Here is a 13141-nt window from a genome sequence, read left to right as displayed (position 1 = left end):
CAACAAATGAGTTACTCTCAATGTAAGGTTCAGCACAGTGCTCTGTGGTGGAGTTGGTCTGCTGAGTAAAGGGTAATCTCTCTTCTTAGAATTATAGTGGGAGGCACGAAAGTAAACTACCCATCTTATATGGAAGACTTTGGTTGGACTGATAAATTTTTTTGTTTTATGTGAATTTGTTCACATGAATGGAATGATCTTATTTATATTGTTGGGATAATAGTGTTTTTTTGTTGTTGTTGTTGTTTTTGGGTTTTTTTTTTTTTTTTTTTTTTTTTTTTTTTTTTTTTTTGGTTTTTCGAGACAGGGTTTCTCTTGTGTAGCTTTGCGCCTTTCCTGGAACTCACTCTGTAGCCCAGGCTGGCCTCAAACTCACAGAGATCCGCCTGGCTCTGCCTCCTGAGTGCTGGGATTAAAGGCGTGCGCCACCCCCCCCCCCCCCCCCGCCGATAATAGTGTTTATAAACATTTTCGACTTTATGTTGTATCTTTAAGTTTTAGCCATTTCAATTTTAATTCTTAATTTTCACTGCTGTGAAGTATTCCATTATCTGGATTTATCTCAGATCGTGTCAGTTTCTTTTGATAGACGTCTGAGTAGTTTTGACTTTTTTGCCATCACAATATTCCCATAAGTATTACCAGTTAAATGGTTGGGTCCTTTTGTGCTGCTGGGAGAGAACTCAGAGGCAAGGAACAGCTTTTCTAGTGCAGGCCTTGGCAGCAGTGAGTGCAACATCAGGCCGTGGGGTGGTGGTGGGGTGGCAGCGGGTGGAATCCCATAGTCTCTGGCTCCCAGTTAGGATTCAGATAGCGGGACCCTTAACTCTGTAAGAGTTACAAGTCTTGTGTAGTCCTAGCCCTTGGCCACAGCTGGCATTGCAGCTCCTGGGCAGGCCTAGGTATTGGGATTCCCTAGCCCTTGACAGTGGCCACTGTTCATGGCTCCCTGCCTCGGGCGTCTGAACCTCCTGACTCCATGGCTCTCTCAAACTCTCCCAGCCACCAGGGTCTACAGCATCTCTGACTCTTTAGAGTCTCTTACCCTTCTTCAGCCTTAGAGCTCTGTCCTCTGTATCTCTATCCCCTCCCCCCTTTTCCTGTGAAGACAGGTGTTTGCACCAATCACAATAGACCTTCAAATGAGTATTTGTGCTTGCACCAATCACAGCTGTTTTTCTGCAGCACCACTCAGCTCTGCTAGGTCAGCGGGAGAAGGGCTCCCCCGCTAAAAATGTTTGCTAGATAGAGTTCACCAAGGTTTTCCATAACAAAAATCTTATCAGATCGTCGGAACAGTTCTGGCTGAGGCTGCATCTTCAGGAGTGTCTTAGTTACTGTTCTACTGCTGTGATGAGACACGGTGGCCAAGGCAACTTCTAAAAGGAAGCACCTGAGGCCTTTCTTCCAGTTTCGGAGAGTTAGCCCATGACTACCGTGGCCGGGGCATGGTGGCAGGCAGGCAGGCCTGGTGCTAGAGCAACCGCTAAGAGCTTACATCCTGATTCACAGGCAGCAGGCAGAGAGATGGGGGGGGGGGGGGGGGGGATCCAGACTGAGCCTTATGTGGTCTTTTGAAACCTCAAAGCCCACTCCCAGTGACACGCCTCCTCCAACAAAGTCACGCCACCTCCTAATTCTTCCTACACAAGTCACACCTCCCCCTAATTCCTCCTAAACAGTCCACCACCTGGGAACCAAACTTTGTTCACATACATGAGCCTAAAAGGGATCATTCTCATGCAGACACCACAAGGAGCTGTAGCAGTCAGCGGCAACCATCATGCAGTTTTATCAAAGTGTCTAGGGAGTGTCCAAAACGGCCAGTGCTAGCATAAGGACAGAGTCTGGCTGACTTAGACTGACCGTCCTTTTGCTCAAGGCAGCCAGGGCAGCAGAGGGGAGTCCAGCCGCTGCTAATTAAAGTCAAACTGCCCTGTCTCCTAGCATCTCCGCTTGTTACAGGAGGGTGAACATCAGGGAAGAAAGGATAAGGAGTTAAAGAACTCATCATTAGCACCAACAGTGATTCTGTCAGTGCCTTGATGCACTTAACACCTTCCCGGCCCCCAGGGAATGGGGGTTGCCCTTGTTGCCCTCCCTGATGTTTGCATGTGTCTCCTGATGCAATGGTAGTTCTTCAGGGCAGGTCCCCGGAAAACCGACATACTGACCCGAAGGGTCCCCAGGGAGACTGGTAGGAACTCGGGAGTTCTGAGCTGTGGGAACTACGTGCTGTCTAAGTGGGGTGACATTTTAATTATGCTATCGTAATTTTAAAGTGTAGAAAGCATGTGTAGAGATATTAGGCTCTGGGAAATGTGCACGTTCAATCTTACCAAGTGCTTTCAGATTGTTTTCCAAAATGATTATCCATTTGTATTGCCATTATCACTGAACATACCTGTTACTCCACATCATTGTCAGCACTTAGGACTGTCAGATTTTTGCTTGTGTAAATTTAGCTAACATAATGTAGTGTCTCAAGGATTCATTTTGCATGTCCTTGGTTAATGGGGTTGTGCCTCTTTTACTTGTCTGCCTAAGTATGTCCTTTCCCATTTTTTCTTAATGATTTTCAAGAGTTCTTTACATATTCTGGGTTCTAGTATTTTGTGAGTTTTATGTGTTGCAAGCATCTTTTTTTCCCCTAGTGTTTGAGTCATCTTTATTGTCTTATAGTATAGTGATTAAAGTTCTTTATTTTAGTGCCTGATATTAATTTTTTTCCTTTATATGATTATTAATTTTGTGTTTTGTTTATGAAAGAATGTTTTTTTTTTTTTGGTTTTTTTTTTTTTTTTTTTTTTTTCGAGACAGGGTTTCTCTGTGCAGCTTTGCGCCTTTCCTGGAGCTCACTTGGTAGCCCAGGCTGGCCTCGAACTCACAGAGATCCGCCTGGCTCTGCCTCCCGAGTGCTGGGATTAAAGGCGTGCGCCACCAACGCCCGGCCCGAAAGAATGTTTCATGTAGACCTAGTGGCACAGACCTATACTTTCTCTGAAGACTGAGGCAGGAGAATTGCAAGTTCAAGGAAAGGCCAACCTGAGCACTTAGTGAGACCCTGTCTCAAAATAAAAAATAAAAAAGAGGGCTGAGGGTATAACTCCATGGTAAAATTCTTGCACAAGATCTGGGTTCAGGGCTGGAGAGATGGCTCAGAGGTTATGAGCACTAGCTGCTCTTCCAGAGGTCCTGAGTTCGATTCCCAGCACCCACATGGTGGCTCACAACCATCTGTAATGAGATCTGGTGCCCTCCTTTGGCCTATAAAGATACATGCAGGCAGAACATTGTATACATAACAAATAAATAAGTCTTTAAAAAAATAAAAATAAAAAAAGATCTAGGTTCCATCCCAAATATCTCTCTCTCTCTCTCTCTCTCTCTCTCTCTCTCTCTCTCTCTCTCTCTCACACACACACACACACACACACACACACACACAGAGTGACATCATACAGATGTTTTCCTTTATTTTCCTCTAGATTTTTGAAGTTTTGTATGAACTAGAGATCAAAATTAATTTCCATATGAGTAATCAATTCTCCCTGGACCTTATGCTAAGTATTTTATTGTTTCTTTTGTGACTATTTATAAAAATATGGGAATCTGTTCTGACACTGTATAGCTCTGATTACTTGGGTTTCATAATGAGTCTTTTAACTTGGTAGGACACATAAATTTTTCAGGCCCTTTTGCTATTCCGTTAATTATGTTATACAACAAGTACCAGCATCATTTACATCAGTGGCAAAGATACAGACCTAACCCATGAATGCCGAGCCTCGTGGGGGGCTAGGACGTCTGTCTGTTGCTTGCCGTGAGCTCTCCTGTCCATTTAGTAGACTCGTCAGCGTTTGTCTTACTCACTGGACCGTGATGCTCGTGAGAGCTGCCTTTACATCTCTCTCCACCACATCTGTCTTCACCGCTGACACGTATCAGGCTCCCGGAGGTTCAGTGAGTGAAGACGTCAGGGCCCCTTAATCCCTATGTCAAGGGCCAGATGAGCACTGCATGCCCTATGGGCGGGATTCAGACTTCTCAGAGAAAGTCCCCCTAGAGGGCTGGCCAGCAGTTGAGGTTTGTAGGATGGTGTTGATAAGGAAGAGGAGGTCCGTCCCCGAAGAAGGACTCAGTGAAAGGAAACCAATGATCCGGTTGCCTACGTGAAACGGGCTCACATGGAGGACAATGACTTGTAAAGGAGACTGGTGGTTGAGCTGGGTTGTCCGGGACTCAGAATGCTGCCTGTGGACCTCTGCTGACGGAGGAGATGGAATAGGAGAGGAGAGAGATTGCTTAAAACTAGCTGCTTCAAACACCCCCTGATGCGAGAGGCATGCCATCAGCAGTGAGATGTTTTGCTCAGATCCATTTTGGGGTGTTTTAATTCAACTATTATTCTCTAATTTCAAATGCTGGAGCCTAATCAATGCCAAAGGTCTCGAGTGAGGACTTGGCTTTGCTGTAGTTCCCTGTTTCTGTCTAGAGAGCCTGTGAAATTTCCTATTTTCTGAATAAGAAAGACTCCCGAATGTGCATGTGGCGTTTGTAACCGATTCGTCACATCTCCCCATCAAGGTCTGTTTGGTTAGACGGCCATGAACTTGCTTTTGTCTCCCTGCTTTTCCTTCTGCGTAATACCTCACTCTTCCATTAGTAAAGCTGTTTATAGGATAAGTGATGCAATCAGGTACAAAACCAGAAACCTCGAAAAATAAGAACACAGAAACACTCTTGGAGTAACCCATTACCTATATTCGGCTGTTTTTGTCCTTGAACTTTTTTGTGTACTTTTTTCATTATTTTCAGGGAAGGTTTGTTTTAGTTTTTCTCCCCACTAGAAGTAATCAAAATATAATGAAACTTCCTTCTACATTGGCTGATACAATTGCTGGGGCTGCTGGTGTTTTGATTTCGTTTTTCTTTTGATTTTTTTTGTTTTTGTTTTTCGAGACAGGGTTTCTCTGTGTTGTTTTGGTGCCTATCCTGGATCTCGCTCTCTAGACCAGGCTGGCCTCGAACTCACAGAGATCCACCTGCTCTCCCTCCCAAGTGCTGGGATTAAAGGTGTGCCCCACCACCGCCCAGCTTGATTTTGTTTTTCACCAAACTTCAAAGTATATCTGGAGGAAAAATAAAATAAGTTAAAATTATTTTTGCTATAAATTGGTTGAACTTATTACTCAAGAAATAATCTAAGCAGATTTATTCCCTCTTATCTTCTCTTTTTAAAATGTCCTGTAATTATAACAATGCACTTTCTTTTTAACAGTACTATCAGAAATTTTGGAGGAACAGTGAGTATTATCCCAGCTGGAGAAGCAAAGACATATGTAAATGGGATGCACATTTCGGAGCCCACAGTACTACATCATGTAAGTCAACGGGGGCTACAGTGGGAGTCACTGTTAGACGTTGGCATTCATGTTTTCTCTTCTAAGTCATGGCATTCATCTTCGTTCATGTTTTCTCTTCTAAGTCATGACATTCATCTACGTTCATGTTTTCTCCTCTAAGTCATGGCATTCATCTACGTTCATGTTTTCTCTTCTAAGTCATGGCATTCATCTACATTCATGTTTTCTCCTCTAAGTCATGGCATTCATCTACATTCATGTTTTCTCTTCTAAGTCATGGCATTCATCTACGTTCATGTTTTCTCCTCTAAGTCATGACATTCATCTACGTTCATGTTTTCTCCTCTAAGTCATGGCATTCATCTACGTTCATGTTCTCTCCTCTAAGTCATGACATTTATCTACATTCATGTTTTCTCTTCTAAGTCATGACATTCATCTATGTTCATGTTTTCTCCTCTAAGTCATGATATTCATCTACATTCATGTTTTCTCCTCTAAGTCATGGCATTCATCTACATTCATGTTTTCTCCTCTAAGTCATGGCATTCATCTACATTCATGTTTTCTCCTCTAAGTCATGGCATTCATCTACATTCATGTTTTCTCCTCTAAGTCATGACATTCATCTACATTCATGTTTTCTCCTCTAAGTCATGACATTCATCTACGTTCATGTTTTCTCCCCTGAGTCACTATTCTGAATTGAGAACTTTTCCACTTCAAAAGTTCTGTTGATTAATACATTAGTAGCCTTCCTTTGTAGAAGGAGAAGTTACAATGATGTGAAGCAGGATTCACCACTGACAGCATCATCGTGTGCCCTGTAAAGACCTGGGCGTAGGAATCAAGCCACGAGGGGCTGAAATCCTCACCCTGCCCTTCCCTATGCTGTGACCTTTGTCAAGTTACTGAACTAGATGATTGAACGACACCGCCTCGTTGGGACACCTGTAGAGTGCTGCTGACGGCTCTCTCAGGAGAACTGGCCTAAACTGCTGCAGCAGACCCAGATAGTGGTCTTTTTCCTTGACTCCTACTTTTCAGGGGTATTGGAGAATTCAATTAGAGATAAATAGTATATAGTTCACACCGTTGCTCACAAAGAGAAGGCGCCCAGTGAGTGTCAGCTGATATTAGTAAAGTCCATGTGTTTAGTTTCCTCTCTCTCAACATTGACTATGTGGCTCACGAGTTGTTGAGAGGTAAATGAGACTTTTATTATATATACACAAACGCAGATGCAAATGTAAATTACTCAACAGTATTTGGCACATGGAAAATACCTAACAAATAAATGTGATGGCTGCTGTGATTTTAATACCTATCCTCAATACTGTGTCATCTTGAATTGTGGAGTTACAGGAATAATGAAAAAAATAAACACTAAAACTATACTCACGAAGGAAACCATTGTCAATATTTTATTGTTTTCTTCTCAAATGTTTTCTTTTTTTTCTTTTTCATTTTTAGGAAAAATTTTAGGAATTTTTTCATTTAGACTCACCTTAAATTGTACATTTTTTTTTTCTGTGTTTCAGGGTGATCGGGTGATTCTTGGTGGAGATCATTATTTTAGATTTAATCATCCAGTTGAAGTCAAGAACGGAATAAGACCATCCAGTAGACAGACTCTCACAAGCGAAGGTCCAAAAGACTTTGAGTTTGCCAAAAATGAGTTACTTACGGCCCAGAGATCACAGTAAGTGTCATCGCTGATGGGAAGCATATGTGTGTGATGAAAGTGTGAATCGAGTTAAATGCTCACAGGATACAGCCTAGTTCAGAGACCCTGTATAGACTGAGATACTGTATAGACTGAAGCGAAGGGGCGCTTCATAAGTCACTGGATCTTCAACATGGCATGTTGAAGGCAGCCTGGGATGCTGTCTCAGAGTCTGTTGTGTCTTCAAATGGAATCGGAGCATTGCTAGCTTAACCTGAAATACCTTACTTTGGTTCATTGTGTTAACTATAATATTTACTAAAATGTTCACTGTAACATTTTATATGATATTTTCTTTACTCACTGGAAAATATATTAATTTAAATATCAGGCATCAGGGGCTAGAGAGATGGCTCAGTGGTTAAGATCACTGGTTGCTCTGCCAGAGGACCCAGGTTCAATCCCCAGCACTCATATCCAGACAGCTTACAACTGTCTGTAACTTCAGTTCCAGAGGATCTGACACCTTCACCCAGACACACATGCAAGCAAAACACCAGTGCTCATGAAATAAAAATAAATAAAATTAAAAAAAAAAAAGGTGCACCACCAGACCAGGTGGAGCTAATAAAAAAAAAAATCAGGCATCTGTAATAATAACTAAGATGGAAATAATTATATTTTCATCCTGTTCTGGTTTTTCTTGTAGGGACACAATTCAAAACCAGTGAAAACTCTGAAAACACTGTAGATAGAATACCAAAAGTTGAATTTTCTGATTTAAATGTTATTTTAATGTAAAATATCTTAATGGAACTGAAGACTGCTTACGTACATAAGATATTTACTGTTCTAAAAATATCTTGCTCCTCTGTAGGCTTGAAGCAGAAATAAAAGACGCCCAGTTGAAGGCGAAGGAAGAGATGATGCAAGGAATTCAGATCGCCAAGGAGATGGCTCAGCAAGAGCTTGCTTCCCAGAGAGCCGCGTATGAGAGCAGGATCCGAGCCCTGGAGGCAGAGCTGGTAACGAGCAGAGCTTGCCTTCTCTGATGGTTTCCTAGAGTGGCCTGGGGCTTAAAGTCCAGTGCCCCGGATGGAGCTCAGTGGTGGAGTTCTCGTCCAGCTAGCCTTCAGCCCTGTGTTGATCCACACACTGGGTGTGGTGGTGTGCATCCTGGCCCTTGAGTGGTGGAGGCAGGAGGGTCAGGAGGTCAAGGGCATCTTCAGTACATGGCAAGTCCAAGGCTAGCCTGGGAGACATGAAGTGAGACACTCTCCAAAGAGAAAAAGTCCTTAAAATGGAGCTAGAGGGGAGTCGGATACTAGGGTTAGAGCTACATGTTTCCCAGTAACAAGTTAATGGTAGATCGTGGTACTGGGAGAGGAAAACAGACCCCGCCCACCAACACGGGAGTTGTGGCTCCTCACGCTGATTTAGTGGTAACCTTTCAGCCCCAGAAACCCATTTTAGAGGACATACCCCAAAAGTTGGACTAGTGACCTTCATGTTTGGCTAGATGACTTAACCTGAGTAATGCAGAGTGCTCCAGGACAAATTTGCTGTGAGTGAACTCTTGTTCATTGATGACAAGGGGAACTTCTATACCCTCGGACCACTGTCTTTGAAAAATTAATTCTTATTAATGTTGTTTAAAGAGGGAAGAGTCTCAGAGGAAGAAAATGGAGGAAATAAATAAGCAAAAAGCTAATGACAAAATTGAGGAGTTGGAAAAGGCAAAGCAGCATCTGGAACAGGAAGTGTACGTGAACAAAAGGCGCCTGGAGATGGAGACCTTGGCTACAAAGCAGGTGACTTCATGTCTTAGCTGACACTGCTCTTCTGAGGGGAGCTGCCTTTGATGAAAGAGCCACGAGGTCCTGGATGGGAATGGGCTGCTGACTGCAAGCCTCTGCCCTGGTTCTGCCCCTACCCCATCCCCAAACACTCTGGAGGGCACACAGCCCTCTTTTTTAAAGTTCCGTTCTAGTTTTCTCCTTTCGTGTGCCTATAGCTGCCTGTCGTCAGTCATGCTAAATCGTGTACACGAGGAGATGGTACTGGGGCCCAAAATGGAGGAGGAGGAAAAGGAAAGCCTTTATATGGATCACATCCTGATAGAGCGGTGGTTTCTTAGGAGAACTCAGGGTGGAGCATTTGATACCTACTTCTGTCTCGATGAGGACAGAGGCAGTTTTCTGGGGCCAGTGTGAAACAGCCAAGTTCACAAAAAAAAAAAAGATAAAACTGGAGCATTACTGTATGTTAACGTCGTCAGCCACTTTGCTAACATTTTTGGCATTTCCTTCTCTATTGGTGGGTTTTGTGGTTTTTTTTTAAAGATTTATTTTATGTTTATGAATGTTTTGCCTGCATTTGTGTGTGTGTGTGTGTGTGTGTGTGTGTGTGTGTGTGTGTGTGTGTGTATGATGTGAATGCTTGGTGCCCAAAGAGGACATAGAAGGTGTCAGATCCCCTAGAACTGGAGTTACAGATGGATGTGAGCTGCCGTGTGGGTGCAGGGAACCAAACCCAAGTCCTCTGGAAGAGCAGCCAGTGCTCTTAACTACTGAGATGTCTCTCCAGCCCCACGTTGATGGTTCTTGAGTGTGTTTGCTGGATGAGAAACATCAGTTTCTTCTGGGACCTGTTAGAAATGTAAATTGTGGGGCTGGAGAGAGAGCCTGGAATTCACATGTAGACCAGGCTAATCTCAAACATGTGGAGAGTTGTCTGCCTCTGCCTCCCAAGTGCTGGGTGTAAAGGTGTGTACCACAATGCCTGTCAGTTCCTTGTTTCCTGATCTTAAGGTTTGTCTCAAGTAGTAGCCTCGTTTCCTCTTTTCTCCAAGTCTGTGGGATGAGGAAGAGCAGAGCTGAGGTGAGGGTGGAAGAAACTGCTCCCAGTCACTCAAGCACTGACAGTATCATGTGCTGAGAGCACACTGCCAGTTAATGTGGGTGGAGACATCAGGGGCCACACAGCCACTTACATCCTGGGAAATTTATTTAGTTCATGTCTGTTAACTTCAGTCAACAAATGTTCTTAGTTATTGTCACTTTTGAGCAGTTACCCCCCATCCCCCACAATCCCTTTTTACCCCTGAAGAGTCTTTACTTACTAGCAATGGGAAGAAAAATATTAATTTATGCCATCAAAAAAGCCTTATGATGGGCCAGTGAAATGGCTCAGCAGGCGAAGAGCTTGCCACACAAGCCTGGTGACCTGAGTTTGATCCCTGGAACCCACATAAGGTAGAAGGAGAGAACTGTATGTACACAGTAATCCCCAGCCTCCACATTTGCACTTGGCATGTGCCCCCCCCCACAATCATACAGACGTGATAATAAATTCTTAGAATCCTAATAAAGTTTATAAATAAGTTTTTATTTATTTATTTATTTATTTTTGGTTTTTCGAGACAGGGTTTCTCTGTGTAGCTTGTGCTTTCTGAACTCATGTAGCCAGGCTGGCTGAACTCACAGAGATCGTGGTCTGCTCCGAGTGCTGGGACTAAAGGCGTGAGCCACAACCGCCCGGCTATAAATAAGTTTTTAAAAAACTTTTCTGCTTAATAAAATATGTTAACCACGTATTCTTAATGAAATGAGAACAGTAAGACGAACTTCATTATGGCGTTGCCGTGATCGATTTTTTTTTTTTTTTTAAAGATTTATTTATTTATTATGTAACAGAAGAGGCGCAGATCTCATTACAGATGGTTGTGAGCACATGTGGTGCTGGAATTGAACTCAGGACCTTGGAAGAGCAGCCGGTGCTCTTAACTCTGAGCCATCTCTCCAGCCGTGATCGATCTTTTTTTTTTTTTTTTTTTTTTTTGGTTTTTCGAGACAGGTTTCTCTGCGTAGCTTTGTGCTTTCTGGAGCTCACTTGTAGCCAGGCTAGCTCGAACTCACAGAGATCGCCTGGCTCTGCTCCGAGTGCTGGATTAAGCGTGCGCCACACGCCCAGCTTCCGTGATCGATCTTTTTAGGGGGTGGTATGCATCTGTATATGCTCATGTGCACTATGGTATGCCTGCCTGTATGGGCACATGTAGAGACCGGAGGCTGACATCAGATGTCGTCTCAGTCTCTTCTCTGCCTTGCTCATTGAGACAGGGTCAATCACTGAACCCGGAACCTGCTATTTTGGGCAGGACTGGCTAGCTGGTGAGCTCCAGTGATCAGTTGTCTCCTCCCACAGTGCCAGGGCTACACCTGCTGTGACCCCGGATCCCCATTTTATGTGGATGTTAGGGGTTCAAACGGAACCCTCATACTGTGCCACGGATGCTTCGCCTGCCGAGCCGCTTCCCCAGCCCCCGTGAATCTGCTTTTTAAAACACTTTATTTCTGTGTGTATGTCATGGTGCATGTGTGGAGGTCGGTCAGAGAACAACTCTTGGGTCTGATTCTTTCTTTCCACCATGTGAGTCCCAGGGATGGACTCAGGTCATCAAGTGTTGATAACAAATACCGTTTTACTGGCCTGATTTATCTGCTTTTTAAAAATGTTTTCTTGTGTATATGTGAGATGAATAACATGACGTTATATGATGTATATAAACAGCAAAATGGATGGTATGGTGAAGCAAATGAACATGTCCAACTTCTCTGATTTTATAAATTCTCTCTTTGCATATCCTCATTTGCCGGTCTATATGATTGCATATAGGCTTTAGAAGACCATAGCATCCGCCATGCAAAAATCCTAGAAGCTTTAGAAATTGAAAAGCAAAAAATCGCTAAAGAAGTACAAATTCTTCAGGAGAACCGGGGAAATAGGGATAGAACTTTTACGGGTGAGTATATACTGACGTTAACATATGCTTCCCTAAAGTTCTGTATCTTCTTATGATTGCTAAAATGTTAGCTGCCTTTACATATTTAAAATGCTTGGCTGAGGTGGCAATTTAGTGCTATGATGTTTTTCCACCAGGCAGAAAGCCCTAGGTTTAATCCCTAGTACCAAATAAATAAGTACGTAAATAAATAAGTAAATACATACATAAGTAAGTAAGTAAGTAAGTAAGTAAATAAATAAATAAGTCTTTGTTCTAGATGCTAGGTTTTTTGTATGTAAATATATTTGTATGAATGGTTTTTAAATGCTGTTTTTAGATGTTGTATTGGCCCTATAGACTGAATGTTTGTGTTTCTCCACCCCAGATTAATTTATTGAAATTGTAGCCCCAAATGAGGCGTTTTTCTATTTCTGTGAAAGATGCATTGGAATTTTGATAAGGGTCTAACTGAATCTGTAGATTGTTTTAGGCAGTGTAGTTTTTTTTTTTTTTTTTTTTTTCTTTTTGGTTTTTCAAGACAGTGTTTCTCTGTGTAGCTTTGGAGCCTGTCCTGGAACTCACTCTGTAGCCCAGACTGGCCTTGAACTCACAGAGATCCGCGTGGCTCTGCCTCCCAAGTGCTGGGATTAAAGGCATGCGCCACCACCGCCTGGCAACAGTTTAGTTCTTTTAACAATTCTTCTTTAATTTATTCTTCTAATGCATGAACACTGTCTTTCTATTTATAGTTCTTTATAAATTATCCTATGGTGGGCTGGAGAGATGGCTCAGAGGTTAAGAACACTGACTGATCTTCCAGAGGTCCTGAGTTCAATTCCCAGCAACCACATGGTGGCTCACAACCATCTGTAATGAGATCTGGTGCCCTCTTCTGGCCTGCAGTGATACATGCAGACACCGTATACATAATAAATAAATTAAAAAGACTTAAAAAAATTAACCTATAGTATCTCTTACTTGATGATTTAGAAAAATTAGATATTAAAGAAATAAGGAGGGTTGGGGATTTAGATCAGTGGTAGCTCAGCGCAAGGCCCTGGGTTCGATCCTCATCTCCAAAAAAAAGAAAGAAGGGAAGGAAATGTTAGAAAAAAATAATTTTGGGCTGATGAGATCATTCAGCAGGTAAGAGCGCTTGCTGCCATGTTTGATGACCTAAACTGGATCCCAGGACCCGCATGGTGATCAGTGAGAACTGACTCCCACAGATTGTCCTCAGACCCGCACATGCACATCATGGGATTTTAAGCCCCCAATTAATAAAACATAAAAAAGTATGTTAAAAAAGAAGAAAAACCTCAT

At 42.8% G+C, this 13141-nt stretch overlaps 1 protein-coding gene across 1 annotated transcript in view; it reads left to right on the top strand.

Moving 5' to 3' along the window:
* Kif14 (kinesin family member 14) overlaps window positions 1-13141 on the top strand; it is a 74956-nt gene that overhangs the window by 30564 nt on the left and 31251 nt on the right. Inside the window, exons 15-19 of the mRNA XM_037211370.1 lie at window positions 5282-5384; window positions 6908-7068; window positions 7910-8057; window positions 8691-8843; window positions 11710-11836. Of these exons, the coding sequence (XP_037067265.1) occupies window positions 5282-5384; window positions 6908-7068; window positions 7910-8057; window positions 8691-8843; window positions 11710-11836 (692 nt within the window). The remainder of the gene's footprint in view (window positions 1-5281; window positions 5385-6907; window positions 7069-7909; window positions 8058-8690; window positions 8844-11709; window positions 11837-13141) is intronic.

Source organism: Peromyscus leucopus, chromosome 15, assembly GCF_004664715.2.
Source record: "Peromyscus leucopus breed LL Stock chromosome 15, UCI_PerLeu_2.1, whole genome shotgun sequence".
Classification (NCBI taxonomy): domain Eukaryota; kingdom Metazoa; phylum Chordata; class Mammalia; order Rodentia; family Cricetidae; genus Peromyscus; species Peromyscus leucopus.
This window is presented reverse-complemented; position numbering and strand designations above follow the sequence as displayed.